Source organism: Empidonax traillii, unplaced genomic scaffold (assembly GCF_003031625.1).
Source record: "Empidonax traillii isolate 1590-97213 ecotype Southwest subspecies unplaced genomic scaffold, ASM303162v1 scaffold700:size438121, whole genome shotgun sequence".
NCBI classification, from domain to species: Eukaryota; Metazoa; Chordata; class Aves; order Passeriformes; family Tyrannidae; genus Empidonax; species Empidonax traillii.
In genome coordinates, this window is record NW_020955893.1 from 274,910 (window position 1) to 296,554 (window position 21,645).

The window sequence follows — 21,645 nt, forward strand, 5'->3', positions numbered from 1 at the left end:
AGGCCCGGTGAGATGTTGACATAAACCTGCTGCATGTTTGTAATCAAACTTTGGTCCTTTCTTACAGTATTTACTTTAAGTCTGGCACAGAGATCTCGCTGTGTCTGTGTTACCTTCTGGCTGCTGGTGCTTTGTGTTTGGGGCTGATTTATGGCCTCTGGAAGCCGTGATTTGGCGGCACCGCGGGCTGTGCCGGCGCCTCGGGCGATAGCGGCACTGCCACCTCGGGGCCACGCAGATAACACTGCTGGGCACCTGCACCCTCCTACCCCATCCCGAACTGATGCTCTTAAACTGCTTTGAAACAGTTCCTGGATGGAATGGGGTCACACTTGGGGAACAGGTTTGGGTTTCGATCCCCCTGGCCATGGGGGGGGCTGCACTGGGAGCAGGGCTCTGATGCTGCACCCTTGGGAGTTTTCCTTTCCGTACCCAAGTCTGGATGAAGGATGTCTGCTCCCACCTGTGTCACCCTCTGTGCAGGGGGCACATAAACCCCGTGTCACCGCAGCCGCTGTGGATCCTGCTGTGCCATGGCACCCCTTTGCCTGTGACAGCCCCCAGGTATGGGCTGAGCCTCACATGTGAGCTCTGACAGTGCTGTGGCCTGTCAGGGCAATAAAGCAGAAACTGGTGTGTGCCTGGATGTGCCCAACGTGGAGATGCCTGGAAAGGTAAACCTGGGACATGCAGGCACCGCTCAGGGAGGCTCACAGAAATGATGGTTTTAAAAACTACACTTATTTTCCCCCAACTTTTAGTTTTCTTTATCCCTCACAAACTTCCTAAAGGCTGTTAATCTCAACCGTTGTCTTCCTGTGCTGAACCCTGCAAAACCCCAAAGCTGCTCCGTCTGTTGGGGCTCTTTATCTTCAGGAAACACGAAATCGCGTGTGCCTGGCTCTGGGAACGGATTAGGCCGAGAAACAAAGCCGGGAGAAGCACCTTGCCTGGAGACACAGCACGTAGGGTTTATCTCTAAACACTCTGCAGCCCGTCCCTAAACCCCAGGAAGAACAGAACACAGACAAGTTATTAAGATGGCAGACACGAAGAGGAAGGCAAATCAGGCAGAGGAGCTGCTCCTTGGGCCGGGTGGTCTGCGCGAGGTTCAGCCTCCGCTGGGATCCAGCGGCTGTGGGGCCGCGGTGTGACATGGAGAGGAGCCGGCGCCGCCTTTGTCCTGTCCCTCCAGCACTGGGGACCGCCTTTGTCTGCGGCTCCTGGCTCTGTGTGTCCCTGGCTGCTGCCTGGCCAGTGTGGGAGCGGTGGGAGACCCCGCAGGGCTGGCAGGGGATGTCAGTCCACGCGCTGTTAGGGGGCACCCCGGGCTCCTGGATTGGGGTCACACAGCCTGGATCTGCCGCCCGGTGTGCTCAGCAGGGGTGGTGGCACTTGCTGTGTTGGCTTCTCACAGCTCATGAGAGGGGTGGAAAAGAGGGTTGTGGGGCTGCTGGACACCCAGGGCTGGCTTGGCAGGACCCTCATGTGTTGGCTCGTGGTACTGAGGGTCAAGATGTGTCCACACCGCTGGCATCACCACACTGCTGGCATCACCTCGCTGCTCTCCGGAGCCAGCGCAGCTGGAGTGCAGCCCCTGCATGATGGAGCTGGTGGTGCTCTTGCTCTGCTCCTTGTGCTCTGTCACAGCATCCACAGCTTTGCTCTGCCCTGGCCCAGGCTGTGGCACTGCGCTTGCCAGGGTGCAGGGCCGCAAGGGACACCCACCTTGGCCAGGCAGGTTTATAATTTGCACTTTGGGCTTTGCCACCCATGATTTCCAGGCGGGAAGCTGAGGGTTGATTTGGCACAATGATGCCCTTTGCAGCACTTGATTTGAGGCTACAAAACTCGGCTGCTTTCAGAAGTCAGTACCACGGTAAAATAGAGGAAAGCTTGTGTTGGCTCATATTTTGGGCACAGCTACCTGGACATGAGGCCGGAGCAGTGCTTGGACAGCTTGGCCTTGCCCTCAGGAGCTGGGCTCTCGTGCACACACGGGTTTGGTGCTGCAGCTGGAGCCTCTGCCCTGCGTGGGCATCGCCTGCTGGAACTCGGTTTGGTGTCAAACTCAAAAGCACCCACAGCTGCGTGATCCTGGGGTGCTCAGGGGACTCGGGAAGGAGCAGGCAGTGATGTCTGGGTTCACAGAGCTGAAATGGGGCTTTTTGAAGTTTGGGATGCATAGGATGGCATTGGGCACTGCTTAGAGCCAGTGGTTTTGAAGGTGTCAAGCCTGGAGATTTCGGTTGCCAGTTGCTCACCCCACCAGCACTGGCCTTTTCTGCTGGTGCTGCCCCTTGCTGTGCCCCCCGATAGGGGTTTCAGTTCCCAGGTTTAGCTTCTGGGGTGGTTTAAGGTGGGAGATGGCTCGGGGTGAGGTTGGGCCAAGCCACATGTGTGGCGGTATTTGTGGTGCCGGGCCCCGTTTGGTGCTCTCCGGTTCCCGGCTGTATTTTGGCGGTGGGTGTGCGGGGAGGGGGCCGGCGCGGACCCGCCGCCGCCGCCGCAATAAAATTCCCTTTTGTCTGGGCGCCGTTCCCGCGGCCCCTCGGCTGAATGCGGCGCTGGAGAGGATTTCAATGACATGGTAATTTCATGCCGTCCCACCGGCGGCTTCGCCCGGCGCAGGCAGCTGTTGGGCAGTGGGTCGTGTTCCCCAGCTGTTACAATAAATAACAGAAACAAAGCGTTTTCCAGCGCTAATTACCCCAAACTTGCTTTCACCTCGCAGCGCTGCCCTCGCCGCCGTCTCTGCCCGCGGTACCCGGCGATGCTGCCGCCGCCGGCACGTCCCCAGGGCACGGCTTTGTGTGCGAAAGTCTGTGGTTCCTCCCGGGCCGCGGAATTCCTAATGGCAGCGGATTTCATCCCGCTCACTGGCCGCATTGTGCTGCAGGAACAACACTCGCCCCGCAGCCCCCGGCCCCGGCGACCACATTTACATGACAAAGTGGGAGCCTGTGCAGCTTTGCCATGGAGAGTCGAGGTATGCAGGAGCCCCCCCACCTACAGGAGCCCCCCTGTTTTCATGCACTTTGGGTCACTTTTTAACGAGGCTTCTTCTTGCTTCTTCTTTTCTGCTGCTCTGAGCTGCAGCCAGGGCTGTGGACACGAGGTACCCAGGGAGGTACCCAGGGAGGTATCCAGGGATGCCACGGGATTCCCTGGTACAGCATCCTTCAAGCCAGGCAGAGGGCAGTTTTCAGGAGGATTTGCACTGAGGCAAATCGTGGAGGGACCCTGAGCACCCTGGGGCAGGAATGTGGTGTGTGAAGGGATGAACCCAACCTGTGTGTTCACCAAAGGGCTTTGGGGTCCCTCTCACCTGGGCTGGAGCAGCCAAGGCTGGGTGAGAGCTCGGCTCACATCCTGGAGGTGCTGTGGCTGCTGCTTGCACTTGTCACATTCAAGGAACGTGTGTTGAGGTCAAAAATAAAAAGGTCAAAAAGTGCCAAACCAGCTTCAGCTCCTCTAGGGCACCCAAGTGCCACAGGGCAGCTGCCAAGCTGTGGCCACTCTGCATCCCTTGCATGCGTGGGGATGTCCTGCTCACACATGGCTGTCAGGATCATCTTGGGGATGAGATGTTCCAGAGGAGGAGAAGCTGCAGGTGCTGGTTGTGATGTGACTGCAGGGAAGGCAGCAGAGGGCTGCTGTGGCCTGGCAGGTCTTGCACAGATGGGCTATGTGGTTCCTCACTCAAACTCAGGGACCGGAGGCTCCCGCAGCGCTGGCAAATACCTCTTTGATTGCGAACCATGATTTAAAAATGCATCAGCTCGCAGGCAGGGAGCTGGCCACTGCCAAGAAATGTTAGTCATGTGGAGACATGACTTACATTGGGAGCAACTCATCTGAAAGTCAGTTCCTTAAAATGAGCTGCCCCCGGAGCAGAGTGCAGCTGTTTGTCTGGGGGGTCTGGCAGTCACCCTGTCCCGGGCCAGCTGCGGGTACCTGCAGGGTCCAAGCCCTGCAGTGCCCTCAGGGATCCCCACCTTCCTCCAGGTCCCATGCTGCCTTGCCCAAGGAGGTGCTGGGGCCAGGTTAGCCCCAGGCTCAGGGCAGATTTTCGAGCAGAGGTTGGCTTTGGAGCATTAACTTTTGCAGTTCAGCCTCTGGATGCTCCCCAGCGTTGTCCCATCCCCTTGGTGTCTGGCATTTCATCAGCAGGAAAAGTCTTGCAGAGGTTGGTTACAAAAGTGAAAAACAAATTTGAAGCTTAGTTTGCTGCTCCTTCTGTTTTTCTGCTCCTGGTATTTTTAGTCTGGAATTGAAATTTGTGTTTAAAAAGAAAGTGGATAGGAGAAAGGGGTGCTAAAAGCGCCATGTGTTCAGGAGGCTGAAGTGGAGCTGGGACGCTGTCTGGGGCTGGCGTGGACAGTTGGCTGTGCAGATGGAGCGCTGTGAATACCCCCACACGTGCTCCCCACACTGGCCCAGCTGGCCCAGACCTCACGGGGCTTGAGGAACACATAGAAGATGCAAACTGGGATGGGTGGAGATGGGCAAAGTGGGAATGGGGCGGGGAGGACAGGGCTCACCTCAGAGAGCAGTGGCATAATTCTTTTGGCAGTGTTTTAAATACCTTTGAGTCTGAGGGTGCTGTTGGCTTAGAAACACCACTCAGTCCTGTGGCCATGCACTGGTGCTATCCCATGTCTCCAGAGCCTTCTTAGTGAGTCTGTGTAATGGGAATTGTGGAAAAACTGGTGGTGTCTCCCTCTTTATGCGTTCCCACACTACTTGAAGTGGGGATTTAGGATTGGTTTGGGTTTGTTTTTTATTTCAAAACCCAGCAGTTCAAGAGTTCTGTAGTACACGTGCAGTAATGTGTTTCCTGTTTCTTTGGCATCTCCCTCTGGCAGCAAGTCGGAATTTGCTGGAGGATGGAGGGGAAACGCACGTGTCTGTAGGTCCCTGCTGACAGAGTATCCAGGGAATTGCATCCTCTTGGAGAGGGCTAGACGTGCAACTCCATGCAGGTGGAGCCGGTGCTGCTCTGCCATCAGAGGAGGCAGTGCCAGAGCCGGTGCTGAGGAAGGTGGTGGGGCTGCTGTAGCACTGCCTTTTGATGGCTTGGCTGGTGCTGGTGCTCCCCAGACAGTGCCCAGGGAAGCTGCTTCCTGTGCTGCTCTGAATTCTTCCACTGCCAACTCCTGCCAGGAGCAGGGGTAGTGGGGGACCTTCTGGCATGGGATGCGGTGCTGGAGGGCGCTGTGACTGTGTGTGGTCTGTGTGTCTGGGCCCTCCTGACGCGTGCTCTCTCCCGCAGCTGCAGGCGCATACCTGCCCCCCTTGCAGCAGGTGTTTCAGGCGCCGCGTCGGCCCGGGATAGGAACCGTCGGGAAGCCCATCAAGCTCTTGGCCAACTACTTTGAAGTGGACATTCCCAAGATCGATGTGTATCATTATGAAGTGGATATCAAGCCCGACAAATGTCCCCGCAGAGTCAACAGGTAAGGCAAGTATTAGAGGTTTTGGCACTTGTTCCCTGCTTCCAGTTTCCTTGTGGAGGCTCCATAAGTGCCTGTCTCTGTCTTTGCAATGGAAGCCATCAGGGTTACGTTGTGGTTGGGTCACGGCAGTGGCAGGGTCAGGGTGCTGCCCAGTGCCCATGGGTGGCTGGACCCCCCCAGCCATGTCTGTGCAGCAGCGTTGGTTCCTCCCCGGCAGCCTCAGTGGTCCGGAGCCTCAGCACGGTCCCTGCTGCTCCAAAGCAGCTGTGTTATTTTGGCAGCAATCCCTGATTTAAAAATAGCAAGCCCGGACCTCAGGCCATCGTGTACTTTACTTTCCTTTGTTTTTCTTTTTGATGTGCAGTTTTGCTGCCTGTTCCCTCCTGCCCCCACGGCCCAGGGAGCTCTGTGACCCGAAGGCCGGCGAGCAGATGCTGCACATGCCTTGGGCAGCGAGTCGCTCCCTCCCAGCGCTCACAGCGGGTCTGCAGCAGCTCTGGCGGCTGCGCCTTCCCCCGTGCCATGTACACTCCTGCCAAAGCCTGTGTACCAGGTTGTGGGGCAGAGCACACGGCCGTTTGCCCAGGGGCTTTCCTGCTTGGGGGGACAGGTCATAGAAGGTGTCAGGATGTAAAGAAACTGGCAAAACAAACCTCTCCCTTCCCTGCCCCTCTTTGTTGCCTGTGTAGGGAAGTTGTGGAGTACATGGTGCAGCACTTCAAACCGCAGATCTTCGGTGACCGAAAACCAGTCTATGATGGGAAGAAGAACATCTACACGGTCACGGCCTTGCCCATTGGGAACGAACGGGTAAGAGGGGTGGCGAGCCCCGTGTGGGCAGTGTAACCTCCCTCCTGCCAGGGAAGGACCAGCAGAACACAACCCCACCTTGTCCCTGAGGGGATGCCACGGTCACTTTCCTTTCCCTCCTGCATCTAGGTTGACTTTGAGGTGACAATCCCTGGGGAAGGCAAGGACAGGATATTTAAGGTCTCCATCAAATGGATGGCCATCGTGAGCTGGCGCATGCTGCACGAGGCCCTGGTCAGCGGGCAGATCCCTGTCCCGCTGGAGTCTGTCCAGGCGCTGGATGTTGCCATGAGGCACCTGGCTTCCATGAGGTACCTGTGCCCAGGGGCGACGAGGCTGTGCCAGGGAGGGAAGGGGACCACTGCCCTTGCCAGGCTCTTGTGGCTGGGACTGGCCTTGACGGTTGCTGGGAGGAGGTGGCCGTGCCTGCTGCATCTCTGGGTGCTCCTGGAAAAGAAATAAAGGTGGTGCAGCCGGTGGGGCGAGCACTGGCTCAGGGGGCTGGGGGTGATGCCACAGGGCTGGTGTGCGCTGGGTGACGTGGTGTGCCCCCGTTCACAGGTACACTCCTGTTGGCCGCTCCTTCTTCTCCCCCCCCGAAGGCTACTACCACCCCCTGGGAGGGGGCAGGGAGGTCTGGTTCGGCTTCCACCAGTCAGTCCGGCCTGCCATGTGGAAGATGATGCTCAATATCGATGGTGACGTTATTTCTCGTGCTGGGGAGCTGCAGCGGTGGGGCCGGGCGTGTTTGGGGAGGCTGGTGGGGTGCAGAGACACATCGTGGTGTCTGTTCTACAGTGTCAGCCACTGCCTTTTACAAGGCCCAGCCTGTCATCGAGTTCATGTGCGAGGTGCTGGACATCCGTAACATCGACGAGCAGCCCAAGCCCCTGACAGACTCGCAGAGAGTGCGTTTCACCAAGGAGATCAAAGGTAGAGCCCCCGGGGAACTCTGAGACCTGTCCCCTGAGAGTTGCTATGGCCTGTGTCCCCCCAGCCGCTGCAGAGAGGTGGGGGGTACAAGGGTTGCACATTTTAAATGTCTCATGGGGCACTATTGCCTCCCTGGGTTGTCTGCAAGTGGGGGGTTAGCTAAGGAAGGTGTTGGCAGTGCCTTTGGGGAATTGGGCAAAGGGGAACTGCTCCTGCCTTCACCATGACTGTGCTGTGTCTCCCTGTGTCCCTTCAGGTCTGAAGGTGGAGGTGACCCACTGTGGGCAGATGAAGAGGAAATACCGCGTGTGTAACGTTACCCGGCGTCCGGCCAGCCATCAGACGTAAGGCGGGTGGGCAGTGCCCTCGGAAAAATCCACGCTGTTCTCCTTGTTAACAGCTGCTGGTGTCGTTAGGGAGAGCTGGACAGGAAGCTCCAGCTTTTGATGGCAAAAGGAGACACGTGGGAGGCTCTGGAGCCCCGTGCCACGCGCAGAGCGGGATGCAGGGAGGTGGGAGCACAGAGGATGCTGTGTCTGGCAGGCGCAGTGCGGCGGCGGGCGGGAGCTGGCATGCCAGGAATTGTCCTAGTTTTTACCTCCGAGTTTGGTTTTCTTCTTTCTTAAAATAGCCACTGCCAGAGCAGAGGCTTTGTCGGGGGATAACGCGAGTGTCTGCCTTGGAATTATTTGCATGTGCCTGGGAGCAGGCTGGGCCTCGGCACCCCTCGGCGTCACCTGTGCTCCAGCTCGGCAAGCGCAGGAGGAATGTGGTGCCTCACCAGGGTACCTGGCTCTCCTGTCTAATTTTGCCTCCATAAAGAATATCAAGTCAATTCTGCATTTTCATGGAGCTCTTTATGGAGCTGGGAGCAGCTGGTGCTGGGTGAGACTGGGTATCACGCTCTGGCTGTAGGTGTTGTGGCACCCCTCAGCCCTGCAGCCAGGAATTTTGATTTATTTCTTCTGTATTTTTGAAGGGAAATGTTCCCTCCTGCCCCCCACACTCTGCCCACCCCAGGGCTAGTGCCCCATGCTGGGAGAGGCCAGTCAGCCCATCTCTGGAGCTCAGCTCAGCTCACAGAGAGGGCACTGGGCACACAGGCCCTCCCAAGTGCCAGTGTGCTGTATTTCCGTACCTGACTGTGGCATGTGTGGCACGTCCTGCAATAAACATTTGCCCTGATTAGCTGGATTAGTGAGGGAGAGCTTTATTTAGGGACCTCAGTCCCACACTGAGGTCAGAGTATTCCTGACTCCATTTCTGAAAATACACTAATGCTTTTTATTTTATTGTATGGCAGCTGAGGGTGGGAGCCTGGCAGCTCCCCCTTCCCAGGCACGGTACATGGTGCCTGAGGCCTGGAAGTGTCTGTTCTGAGTAGGTGCATCCCTCTGCCAGGTTCCCTCTGCAGCTGGAGAGCGGTCAGACTGTGGAGTGCACAGTGGCTCAGTACTTTAAGCAGAAATACAACCTGCAGCTGAAATACCCCCACCTGCCCTGTCTCCAGGTCGGCCAGGAGCAGAAACACACGTACCTGCCCTTGGAGGTGAGTGTTGGCTCCTCTGGTTTGGGGCTGGCTGCAGGGCCCCAGTGCTGTGCTCAGCCCTGGTCCCCTGTGTCTCACCTGTCCCCAACACGTGCTGTCCCCTCCTGTGCAGGTGTGTAACATCGTGGCTGGGCAGAGGTGCATCAAGAAGCTCACAGACAATCAAACATCAACCATGATAAAAGCAACAGCCAGGTCTGCCCCAGACAGGCAGGAGGAAATCAGCAGACTGGTACGTGGCACGAGTCCCTGGGGGACGTGTTGGGGCTGCGGCTCCGAGGGCAGGACACGGCGCCGTGTCCGTGATGGACCTTGCCATGGTCCTGCTCCTCTGCACTGAAGTGCTGCTCTGCACTGAAGAGCTGTGACCTGTTCAGAAGGTGCTGGTGGGGTTAATGGAGTGGGTTTATCCCCCTCTTCCCAGTGAATCTCCAGTCACAGGTGCCTGCATGTAGTGGACACTGGCACAGGCGAGCCCAGCTCAAAGTGACCGTAGAAATACATGTATGGCAAATTCAGTGGTGATGGAACCTGACCCAAAGGGAGCTGGAACTAAAAATAGGGAAACAAACTAGAGAAATGCCCCCGGGTGTGGGTGTACATGGGGCTGTGCATGGTGGGGCTGCAGTACAGGAACTCTGTGCCTGGCCGCTGGTTAATGGGGCTGTTGTTCCCCAAACGGCTGTCTCGGGGCTTTCAAAGCCAGAGACATTTGATATTCCTTCTGGGACTCTTGATAAATCTCTCCAGTCTGAACCCTCCTGTTGAAGCCTTAAATCTCAGGAGCAGGCTCTGCTCTCAGTTGCATTGGTCAGTGATTTCCAAAATCAGGTCCCCGTGGGTCAGTTTGGAGGATGGGGTCTGGGCCTTTGTGTTAACCCGCTTGCCCTCCCCTGATAGAGGAGTTCCCACAAGTGCCCACAGTTCCTAGCCAGCTGCAACTGCCTGGGATGCAGCAGTTGGTCTCACTCCCTCCCATGGCCCTGCCTTCCCTCTGCAGATGAAGAACGCCAGCTACAACCTGGATCCGTACATTCAGGAGTTTGGGATCAAGGTGAAGGATGACATGACGGAGGTGACGGGGCGGGTCCTGCCGGCGCCCATCCTGCAGTATGGAGGCCGGGTAAGCAAGGCTACCCTGCCTGGGCTCAGCTGCATTGTGAGGGAGATACTGTCTGACCCCTGAAAACGCTGCTTCTCAACAAAATTTGTCTTACCTTCACGTTTGTAGGTTAGAGCTGGAATTTTTTATCAGGGTACCTTGGGTTTGTGTCTTTTGGGTTTTTTGCAATACAACTGGTCTGGAAGTTGTAGCCAAGAGTCATTGGTGACAAAACCAAGAGGTGAAGGGGAGAGGGATGCTCAGGGTAGGGCAGGTCGGGGGAGTTTCCCATCACTGCTGAGGAGCTGAGGCTGTGACAGGGAGCACAGCCTGGCCCGTGCGGGGCTCTGGGGCTGCGGGGCTGGGCAGGCTGCAGTGCTCTGACCCTCTGTTTGCCTTGCAGAACCGGGCCATTGCAACTCCCAACCAGGGCGTGTGGGACATGCGAGGGAAGCAGTTCTACAACGGCATTGAGATCAAAGTCTGGGCCATTGCCTGCTTTGCCCCGCAGAAGCAGTGTCGAGAGGAGGTGCTGAAGTAAGGAAGGGGGCAGCCCGTGTGGGTTGGGGGAGCTGGGGGGGCCATGGCTCCTGTTGTGGCCACCCTGCTGCTCCCAGCCTGGGGCTGCACATCCAGCATGATCGGTGCTGGAGCTGCACAGAGCTCCACTGCTCATGGTACCAGTCTGATCTGGGGTGTTCAGTTCCTGTCACTGTTGGTTTATCCCGAGGGCCTGGCTGTTTGTCCTGGCTGCAAACAGTCCCTGAGCCATCCCAAAGCTGCCAGGTTGGAGTGAGCACCTGTGAGCTGCCAGTCAGGCTCTCCTAGGTCTGCTCTTTGCATCAGGGAGCTCCAGTATCGTGGGCTGATGCTGTCAGCACTAAAGCTGTATTTGAACTCTACTAGCTGAATCTCCTCAGAGAGAACGGGTTGTGAGGGATATTTGATTTAAAGTTTCTTCAATAATCTATCTGAAATAACATACTTCATGTGGGAAGCATCCTAAGTTCCCATGGGTTATTGTGGAGAGTTTTGGGCTTTCTGAAAAGCTTTGATAGCTTAGAGAAACTGCTTCTGTAGTGAAGTGATGTAGGGCAGTGACAGCTTATTTGATTTAGGGAAATGGTCACTCTGGTGTTGGATTCTGATGGGGGCCTCTGTTTCTCCTGACTGAGAGTGGATGCATTAAGGCAAGCACTTTTTGTGCCTGTTCTGGGTGTTTGGCATGCTCAGTTTGGGTTTTGGAACAGCTCAGAGTGTCCATGTCTGCAGTACCTGGGTGCAGGTGGGAGTGACACCACGCTCGTCCCGTGCCCCTTTTGGTGCAGCTCCCTCTGGCTCTTACTGCATCAAGTCCATCCTTGGCAATCCAAAAATCCAGAGTCTGGCTGAGCACTTTGTCAGGCTGGTAATAGCTTTGCAATCACCTGGAAATCAGCTGTCCCAGGCAGCAGCTCCGTTCTCTGCTCCTCCAGGTTCCCAACAGAGAAGGGCTCTGTCGTGTCAGGAAGTGTCAGTGCATGGGTAAGAGGGCACAGAGAGGGGGCAGGTGAGCTCTAACACGTGCTGGTCCCATGCACTTGGTGGGTGCTGTAGAGCCATGACAGGGTGCTGGGGTGGCCCTGTCTGTGTCCCACGGGCAGCCCTCGGCCAAGGGGCTCCGTGCTCGGTGCCAGGATGGCGCAGCTGCCATCGGGAGGGCTCGGGGCTCATGGCTTCTCCTCCCGGCACAGGAACTTCACAGACCAGCTGCGCAAGATCTCCAAGGACGCCGGGATGCCCATCCAGGGCCAGCCCTGCTTCTGCAAGTACGCCCAGGGTGCAGACAGTGTGGAGCCCATGTTCCGACACCTCAAGAACACCTACTCGGGGCTTCAGCTCATCATTGTCATCCTGCCTGGGAAGACGCCGGTGTACGGTGCGTCTGGGGCGAGCAGAGAGAGAAGGGCTTTGCTCTGGCTCAGCAGGGTTGGCTCCCGCAGTGCTCTCTCTCTGCATTCCTGAGGGTGCTGCTGGAAGCAGTGTGGTGCTGGTTGCCCATGTGTTCATCTGCTTCCTCTGCCCGCAGCCGAGGTGAAGCGTGTTGGGGACACTCTCCTGGGAATGGCCACACAGTGTGTCCAGGTCAAGAACGTGGTGAAAACCTCCCCGCAGACCCTTTCCAACCTCTGCCTCAAGATCAACGTCAAGCTTGGCGGGATCAACAACATCCTTGTGCCTCACCAGCGGTTTGTACTGCCACTGCCTCTCACAGTTTTGGGGTTGTTTCCAAGTCCCTGGTGGTGCTGCCTGCCTGGCTTTCCGAGGGGGCCTGCATCACCCTGAGATGGCCCCAAAGGCTGACCGTGGCTTTCTCTGCTCTCCCACCAGCTCTGCTGTCTTTCAGCAGCCAGTGATCTTTCTTGGGGCTGATGTCACTCACCCACCGGCAGGAGATGGGAAGAAACCCTCCATAACAGCTGTAAGTGCCCCAAAGCCCTGCAGGGATGCAGGAGCTGGAATGGGACTGTTGTCCTTGAGGGGGCTGTGTTACTGCTGTCCCCATGGTGACAGTTGTTGGGGTGACCCTGTGCTCTGTCGGGTGTTTCATCCCATTCCTGGGGAGGTGGTTCCCTGATCCTCTTCTGCCTCTCGTCAGAGGAGCTGCAGTTTTGGGGAGACCCGGGGAGAGGTTGGCAGCTGCCACCAGATGGGGCTGGTGATGTGCGGGGAGCTCCGAGCTGCACCAACTCATCCCAGAGCATCCTGGTCCAGCTGCAGCCCTGGAGGGACCTTCCCCAGTGGGAGAGCTGGGATTTTGGAGATAGGGGAAACTGGGGGGACTGGGCTTCTGAACCTTTTAGGAAGGAGGACCTGCCTTCTCCTCAAATGAAAAATGAGCATCCAGGAGCGAAGTGCTGCTCAGTGCCAGCGGCACTGCAGGCAGCTCATGCCCTCTCTCAGGCTGGGAGACGCTGCTCGTTGGAGCACAGGAGAGTGTCAAGTTCTCTCAGAGTCTGTTTTAATTAAGCACGTCAGCATTTTCCTATTAAGTTCTTAACTTTCCAGGACTCACAGCTCAGGTTTTCTTTGGCATGCAAATGCATCTTTGGAGGAGTGTTTTTTCTTAATTAGAAGGGGTTGGGAAAGGCTTTGGGCTGTTTGCTGTAGGTGTGGGTGGGACAGAACAGTCTGTTTCCTGGCGGCGACACTTCCCCTCTGAAAACATCTCCTGTGGTTTGTGCAGGACCACTGGGGCTTTTTTCTTAGTTTTTATGAAAGCATTTTTGAAGGTGCGGGGGAGGAAAAGAGCCTTCAGAGGGACTTGACCTTGTCCTTGGTGTGTTGCTGATTAGGCAAGGGGGGTCCCACGGGTGGAGGAACTATTTCTGTTGTGCACCTTGGTTCCAGTGCAGCACCCCGACCCCAGAGCTGTTTGTGAAGCAAAAGTGAAAGCACTGGGGAAGGGCAGCAGGTTCACACTGCTGGGATGGGGGGGATATTTGGTACTTCCCCCTTGCTCAGGGGGACGTGGGGCACATGACAAAGTCACGGCCGGGTGTGGTGAGTGAGACAGCTGGGCATGTCCCCAAGGGTGGGCCAGCACCTGATTCACACTGCACCCCTGCCCCTGTGTCACAGCCGAGCCTGGCTGCTCTTGGCCTCTTGCTCTGACGTCTCTGAGGTGTCCCCTGCACTGCACCCACTGTGATGGAAACTCCCTGCTCGGTGGCTGCCGTGTGGTGACTTGACCCACCGTGTCCTCGGGCAGCCCGTGGCTGTCTGGGGCAGTCCTGTTCCCCTCACCAGTGGGCAGAGCAGCAGCAGCCCCCACAGGCACCTCACTCCATGGCACCAGCCCAAGTTGTCTTGCTGAAAATTCCCATAAATGTTGCAAAGGGCATGGTAGACTGTGACACCGGGATGTGGCCACGACCAGGGATGTCCCTTTTGAGTGCTGGTTGTCTGTACAGTATTTGTTGTGCCATCTGATCTGTGAGCTCAGGTGCTCTGCCCACAGCCAGCTGTGCATGGGGGAAGCAGGTGGAGGCTGGGAATGCTCCCATCCCGTCTGCCCTCCCCGGTGTAACGCTCGGGCCTGGCCTGTCGCTGCAGGTGGTGGGCAGCATGGACGCCCACCCCAGCCGGTACTGTGCCACGGTGCGCGTGCAGCGCCCGCGCCAGGAAATCATCGAGGACCTGTCCTACATGGTGAGGGAGCTCCTCATCCAGTTCTACAAATCCACCCGCTTCAAACCCACCAGGATCATCTTCTACCGCGATGGTGTTCCCGAGGGGCAGCTCCCCCAGGTGAGGACCCCTCAGATCTCCGTCGGGCAGCAGGGATGCACCAACTCCCACAGGGCTCCCCAAGGGTGCCAGGGAGACAGCTGGGTGGTGGTGAATCCCCACGCTCTGCATGCCCTTGTCTCTCCAGATCCTTCACTATGAGCTCCTGGCAATCCGAGACGCTTGCATCAAACTGGAAAAAGATTACCAGCCTGGCATCACCTACATCGTCGTCCAGAAGAGGCATCACACCCGTCTCTTCTGTGCAGACAAGAACGAGAGGGTGAGCACCATGGGGTGGGAGGCAGCTGATTCATCCCTGTCTGATGGAAGAGCCAGCCCTGGCTTTGCCAAGGGGGAATCTCATTGCTGGCAGGGAGAGCTTGTTCTGAATGAAACGTGCTGCTCGCTGGACTCCCACAGCCACGTGGATTAGGCTGCCTCTAGAACCCCAGCCAGCTGTTTGCTGTTATTATGAGTTACTGGGTGCTGATGATCCTGGTGACTCTTGAAATAACCTCTGTCAGCTTGAAAACATCTGTTGTTTTGGTGATAGCTGGAGCTGCTGACGTGACAGGCTGAATAACCCCTTGCTCACAGCTTGTTTGTGTGTGCTCTGCAGCAACGTTGAGGCTGTCGCTTTTCCTAGATGTCATCTGAATTTAGTAGTTAGATCGAGTCTAGCCAGACTGCTCTGGTTAGAGCAGCAAGATTTAATCCTGGGAACTGAGGACTGTTCTGATCAGGATGTAAAAGCCCCAATATCTTGTGGCACAGACTCCAGCACATGCTCTGCAGAGAACCCTGGAGTTTTGCTCACCTAAGCCTCATCTCTGCAGTAGGATGGGCCAATGCCCAACCCTCACCCTGCTGTTGGCTCTGTCTCCATGTCATGCCTGGTGTTGCTGCCTGCAGAGAATGCCAGCAGGCCTGTTTACACAGGGAGCAGAGCAGGAGGAGCTGCCTCTGTCCCCCTGGAACCGACACTTGGGGAGTGGCTCTGCATGCTGCTCTCACACTGACATGGGGACCCTGCACTGGGGCAGCTGTGTTAGGGATGGTGCTCTGGGCACCTGGAAATAACCCAACACTTGGATCTCTCTTTCTATTCCCTGTAGATTGGGAAGAGCGGGAACATCCCAGCAGGAACAACAGTGGATACAAACATCACCCACCCCTTTGAGTTCGACTTCTACCTGTGCAGTCATGCAGGCATTCAGGTACCGCTCTGCAGTGATGGCTGTTGTGGTGCTGCTGGGTTTTTTGGCTGGTGTGGCAGATTGTGCTCTCATGGATGCGTCCCAGCCCTGTTCAGCCTCCCCCTGGCACGGAGACGAGGGCAGTTGGAGCCACTGCGGTGCTTTGGCGAGCAGGTGCCGGGTCCGCACTGCTGCTGCATTGTGTGGCACGTACTCAGTTCCTCTCTTGGAGCCAAGGATCTCTCCTGAGAGATTTTCCTCCTTCAGAGCAGCCAATTCAGCAGCTTGTCAGCTGGTGTCTGAGCGTGCTGGGCTCGCCAGGCGCCCGGTTGTCAGCAGGGACCTGCTGTCTGGCCGTGGGCGGCAGAGCTGGGCCAGCCGTCCCTGCCTGCTCTGCAGCTGCCTGGCTGCAGGCAGCCAAGATTAGTCAGAAACCGGCCTGGAAAAACTGCTCTCACTTAATCTGCAGCTGCTTTCACAGGAGAGGCTGCTTGGCCTCCCCTCCCATGTGCGGACAGCAGGAGCTGGCCGGGGTTGGTGGGGATCCCATGGGCTGTGCCGCTCCAGGAGCAGCAGCACACAGGGAACAGGGCAGTGGCATTAGTGCTGCTTTGTACCTCAGTGCCAAGGGCTTTCCTGCCTCATCATGAGGGGCTCTGACATCAGGGAAGCACAGGCCTCTCTCCTGCCCAGGCAGTCTGACAGATCGTTTGGATCAGGGTGGGGATGATGAGGATGCAAGGCAGCTGCCTGTGGCTGCCCATGCCCGGGTGCTGGCAGCACCTCTCACACTGCCCCCCCTCCTTCCCAGGGCACGAGCCGGCCATCCCACTACTACGTGCTGTGGGATGACAACCGGTTCACGGCGGATGAGCTGCAGATCCTCACGTACCAGCTGTGCCACACCTACGTGCGCTGCACCCGCTCCGTGTCCATCCCAGCCCCGGCCTACTACGCCCGGCTGGTGGCATTCCGGGCCAGGTACCACCTCGTGGACAAGGAGCACGACAGGTGAGGGGTTCAGCCTGTGGCCCTCGGAGGGCACAGCCAGGGATGGGCAGGGGACAGGGGGCATGGAAGTGTCTGTGTCTGAGTGGTGCTGCAGCACAGCCTTTGTAGGGGGGAGACCTGCACATAGCTGCATCCTCTCCCAGCACAGGGGGAGCAGGGGGTAGCGGAGGGTTAAATCCCATCCTGAGCTCATCCCAGCCAGCGGGAGCATCTCTGGGCTGTCTGAGCATTCCCAGCTGCCTGGAGGTGCTGGAATCTCTGCAGTCCAGGCACAGGCACCGGCACATGCGGCATCTCCTTGCACTGCAGTGAGGTGCCTTCGTGTGCTGCCAGCACTCAGCTGACTCCCACCTCCAGGGGAGTTTCTCGGTGTTCCTGGGGGGAAAATATGAAATAATTATGCAGTGATTTCCTTGACTTTCAGTGGCGAGGGCAGCCATATATCTGGACAGAGCAACGGCAGAGACCCCCAGGCCTTGGCGAAGGCTGTGCAGGTTCATCAGGACACTTTACGTACCATGTACTTTGCTTGAAAGCCTAACTTTTGTTACCTCACTCAAGAAAGCTTTCAGATTTGTAGGAGCCATACAAAAAAGGAAGCATTGGGACACCTTGTTTTTTTTTTTCCAATGAGAAATCACTGCAGGGCAGGCAGCGTCGACTCGAGGCAGGAGACCAGCACCACGGGACGGAACGATCCAACACCTGTGTCGGATTGGAAGAGACTGATGATGATGATGATTATTTTTTTAATTTTTTCTGGCTTTGCAAAATTTTGACCTGACCAAACTCATGAAGGCATTCAAGGGAAGGGATAAAACTCCCGGGAGGCGGAAGCAGGTTTCCTTTTTTAAGATGCAATACTAGAGACTCCTGACTGTGAACTGGCGGCTTTGGTCCTCTGTTGCCCACCAGGCGCTGGTAGGTATTTTTTGTGGGGGTTGGGGGGAGGGGATTTTTAGAGCCTTAAAACAGAAGACTAGATTTATAAAACTAATATTTTAGATTATGAGATGCTTTAATGGATTAAGGGGAAAAAAAAAAAAACAAACAGCTAGTTTATAGGAGAATTCTAACACTAACATCTCCCCCCTCCCAAGTAATTTTCCCCCGGATAATGTAAGGCACCCTAGCACTTAGCTCAGAACTGAAAACTGTCTTCCTCGTGTTACAAGCTAGTCAGCTGCTGCCGCTCGAAGCAACAGTCACAGACTATTCCATGGGTGAGTGCCTTACTATGATGCTGCAAAATTTCAATGTTTTTAATCTTGTAAGGAAACTAGTAATCTTGTCTTGATGGTGGTCCATATTTCCATCGGAAGGAGTTAATTTCTATGGTCCTCAGTTGCAGTTTGTGTCAGATCACGACCTCACGGTGGTTAAACCCCATTGAAAGATGTGCACTTTCACACAGGACACGTTTAATGGCTGCTGACCCATTTTTGTTTCCAGTGTACTACTTGTTATTTAAAACTGTTTCTGACAAATGGGGGCACCTCCATCCCATGAGGACAGAAAGCGCTATCCATCTTTTCTTTCTTTTTTTTTTTTTTTTTTCCTTCCCCCCTGAATTTTTACGATGGACACCGGGATTTTTTTACTAAACATTATTTTTATATGATACTGAGTCTGTTGCCAAAATCCACAAGTCATTAACATTCTCAGAGTTTACATCCCCGCACTTCCTGAGGCTGTGTGCTCACGCCAGAGCTTTCCAGCGTTTCCTGTCCGATGAGTTGCCGACTGCAGCCCGTTCCGTGCCGGGTGCTCCGCAGTGCCCGTGGTCCGTGTGCACTCAGCATGTGTCTGCCCGGGCTGGCTGCTTTCCGACGTACCACATCTCCCACCTCCAGCACCTCCCGCCTCTCTCTCTCTGCTGCTCAGTTTTGCTGCTCTTCGTGTCACGGTATCACTGCTCTCATGCCCGGGGTTTTGATTCTGAAAGCACACCAGATCGTTCCTTAGAATGATGAAATCCTTGTTGCTGTCACGGGGGAAACTCCGAATTTGTGTTTGTAGCAGGAAAGAAAGCCTTTTTCCCCACAGGAACCTGGTCACTGCTTTTCAGGCCCGTTTTGCTGCGCAGCGACCGCACGCACGGCGGCGGGGCTGTGGGGGCAGCTCAGTACCAATATCAGCAGGGCAGATTATCTGGGCTTTTTGGCATGAAAGTGTCCCCAGTGCTTCCTTCAAGGGACAGACGAGGCGCTCGCTCTGCGGGGAAGAGCTCTGGTCTCATTTTCCTGCCCTTCGCGTGCCCCAGGCAGCCCCGCGCGAGCGCTGCCCCGGCCCGCGTGGACAGGAGCACATCCACACCTCTTTGGTTTGTACTCTCTGACCTGGAAACTTGCCTTGCCTTCATGAAAACCACACCGGTCATGGTGGCCTGCTGAGCTGTCCTAACCCGGGAATTCACTCTTCCCGTTTTCTTTTGGGGCAACGCGTTTGTGAACGGTGAAGACATCACTATGCTATGCAAACAAAGTGCTGAGCCCACTGATGTCACGTTTGGTGAAGATCCTACGTTTAGCACGGTCCTGTTTTTCCTCAAGACCACAGTGTTTGGTTCATATTCTCCTTTGCACCTTGTGTCAACCTCCACTGCTGTATATCCTCAAGGTGACGAGGAGGAGACCAGGAACTATCCGTGGTCAGTAGGTAGGGAACTTTTAGGAAGGCTTTTAGAGCGTAGGGAACGCATCAACACTAAGTGTCAACATGAGAAGCCTACATTCCTCTACACAAGTGCCTGCATAGTGACACCAATCAGCACCTCCATCTCATCCTCCGAACTCTGGCTTGTGTTCATTGAAAGCAAAGCGATCTCAGAGGGGCTGTTCCCACTCACCTGGTGTTAGAAAGCTTCTCATTAAGAATAAAATCGGGGTCAAGGTCAAGGTTCTCTCTGCAAATCAGTTTGTTCACCAGCATTACACCAGAACGCGCCTGGCTGCTGCTCTGCAGCGAGGGGCAAAGGGATTTTGGTTCCTCGTTTTTATTTTAGTGTTTTAGTTGGGTCTAGAACTAAGAAATGTCTTTTAGTAGCTGTGGCATAGCACGTGCCATTTTTAACCATTTGAAAAGAGATAGTGTGGGTATTTACAGAAACAGCTTGTTGCTCTGTAACAATTTTTTTTAACCTTGAGACTTGAAATGTAAAATGGACCTTTAAGATTTGCACTCATTTGTAAGGTGGCTGTTCATAGAAAACTATGAATGAAGACTTGCTGATGTAGCACCTACTTTTAACAGCAATTTTAACTACACAAAAGCTTCACAGCTTCTGAAACTCTCAGCTGTTGACTTGCAGATCGCGTTCTGCCCCTATTTCACCCTCTGCATTGGGTTTTCATGGTTTTGGATAAATAAAAAAAGCCAAACTCAGTAGCTGCTGTGCCCTTTAACCCCAGTTTCCACTCTGAAGAACTTTAGAGAGGTTGGAGTGACCCGCATGTTTTCTGTACCGGACTATGCACCGTGCCCTCTCCGCGCTCCGGCACCGGCGTTTCCCCCTTCTCTTGTGCGAGGTGCAAACGAGTAGCTGCATGTTGAGGTGCGTTTTGCTGCCGTAGCCGATAGGTGTTCCCCAGGTACATGCCAGGACTGTAGTTAGCCCCAAGCCCCACACGGACACCCCGATCGGCCCCGAGCCTCTGCCTTCTCCGTGCGCACGAGTTCGTCTGCGACTGGAAGCGTCGCCGGGTGCATGCAGTTCTGTGGGAAGAGGAGTAGCTTTCATTTACCTGTTGAACGCTGTCGTTCCCCTTATCTCATATCTGGACGGGACGGGGCGGGAGGGCTGCTCTGCCCTCTCCCCGCAGCTCCAGGGCGCTCGGGGTGTTCTGGGACCGCGCGTGTCCGAGCCGATGTCTCAGTGTCACCCGGCGTTGCCTCGCGGGAGGTTTTCTTCTTGGAAAATCAGTGTGAAATAAAAGAATGTGATTGTTTCAGGAAGGGAAGCCAGACAGCAGGAGAGCAATAAACAAGTGAAATTCATATCTTGCCTGAGTGATTTGCACTTCAATAGTTGTGAAAGAAAATTTCCAGGACTCCAGTGCTTTTGTGTTCGATTTCCAGCCCCTTTCGTACCTCCTTTCTACGAGCAAGTGTGGGACTGTACATAGGGTGTTTACAGGATGCTCCCTTTGGGTTGTTACTTTTCTCGTGGGTTTTTTTTTTGCTCTAGCTTGAACTCTGTATGGTCCATTTGTTAAATAGCCGTGAACAGTTGATGTACAGTACTTACTAAACAAGCAGCAGCACAAAACTTATTTTATTAAGAAAATATGGCTTATATTTTAAAGGTTGAATATCAATTTTTTTTTGTATGTGTGGAATTAAGACTGGTAAAAAGAGTAACAAAATCCTTGGATTAGGCCAAAAGAAAATACTGTAAGATCATAACCACCTCTTTATTAAAGAAAGCAGTATGATTAAAGAGCTCCAGAACATTGTATTTATATTGGATTTGATTTAATTGCCTTTGTGGATTTTTTTTTTTTTTTTTTGCCTTGGTCCTGATTTTTGCTTGCAACTTCGACTTTGCAGTCCCAAGTGTCTGTTACCCTGTAACTGTTGGCAGAAGACCTAAATAAAAGCAATGTGAATATGTCGGGGTGACACTCCTGAGTCACATCGTGTGGGGAAGGGACATGCGCATCCCGTTCCCTCGGGAAAGGCTGGGGACAAACAGGGAAACGCTGACTGGAGCTGAATTGCATCAGATACTGCAGAGGATTCAGCACCCCTCACTGTCCAGATCTGCATTTAACGAGAGAAACACTTCAGTGAACAAATACATGCTTAAAACTTCTGGGAATACAGTAGCCAGTTCTACCTTTTATTAAAATGTCATCCGAGAACTGACTGAACTGGGGCTCCTGGGTTCTGTCAGAAATGGGCATCAAAATCTGCTGCTCCTGAAGCCTCACCGAGTGCCTTGGGGGCTGCTGGCTCTGAGGTGCTTTAAGGACAGACTTCAGACTCCTCTTGGATTGAGGTTAAACTTGATCCTCTGGGTTTCTGTACTGCCTCATGTTTTACATTTCCCGTCCTGTTTAACATTTCCCATCGGGTTTTACATTTCCCAGCTTCAGAATTCTTGCAAACATCCTAGTCCTCTCCAGCGTCAACAGCTTAGGGTTGACTTTTAGGGTCCAGAACTGGAGGTTGTTTCCATCCTCTGAGGTTTTTTGCCCGTGTTCTACCTCATGAAGGTGCAGGGACAGACCTTTCCAGATGAATGATTTAGCAATTGAGCTGTAACTGGGTTTCTGAATAATGCCAAGGAATTTTAAGGAAGTGCTCGCTAAT

General features: G+C 54.9%; 1 protein-coding gene across 1 annotated transcript in view; it reads left to right on the plus strand.

Moving 5' to 3' along the window:
• Window positions 1–20,954, plus strand: part of LOC114065823 (protein argonaute-1) — a 22,817-nt gene extending 1,863 nt beyond the window's left edge. The window contains exons 2-19 of the mRNA XM_027900000.1: window positions 5,276–5,459; window positions 6,149–6,269; window positions 6,399–6,580; window positions 6,831–6,967; window positions 7,068–7,202; window positions 7,459–7,546; window positions 8,604–8,751; window positions 8,864–8,983; window positions 9,752–9,874; window positions 10,257–10,390; window positions 11,587–11,771; window positions 11,922–12,081; window positions 12,224–12,314; window positions 13,949–14,143; window positions 14,271–14,405; window positions 15,241–15,342; window positions 16,133–16,332; window positions 16,757–20,954. Coding sequence (XP_027755801.1) covers window positions 5,276–5,459; window positions 6,149–6,269; window positions 6,399–6,580; window positions 6,831–6,967; window positions 7,068–7,202; window positions 7,459–7,546; window positions 8,604–8,751; window positions 8,864–8,983; window positions 9,752–9,874; window positions 10,257–10,390; window positions 11,587–11,771; window positions 11,922–12,081; window positions 12,224–12,314; window positions 13,949–14,143; window positions 14,271–14,405; window positions 15,241–15,342; window positions 16,133–16,332; window positions 16,757–16,865 — 2,549 coding nt within the window. The 3' untranslated portion in view covers window positions 16,866–20,954. The remainder of the gene's footprint in view (window positions 1–5,275; window positions 5,460–6,148; window positions 6,270–6,398; window positions 6,581–6,830; window positions 6,968–7,067; window positions 7,203–7,458; window positions 7,547–8,603; window positions 8,752–8,863; window positions 8,984–9,751; window positions 9,875–10,256; window positions 10,391–11,586; window positions 11,772–11,921; window positions 12,082–12,223; window positions 12,315–13,948; window positions 14,144–14,270; window positions 14,406–15,240; window positions 15,343–16,132; window positions 16,333–16,756) is intronic.
• Window positions 20,955–21,645: the final 691 nt, after the last annotated feature.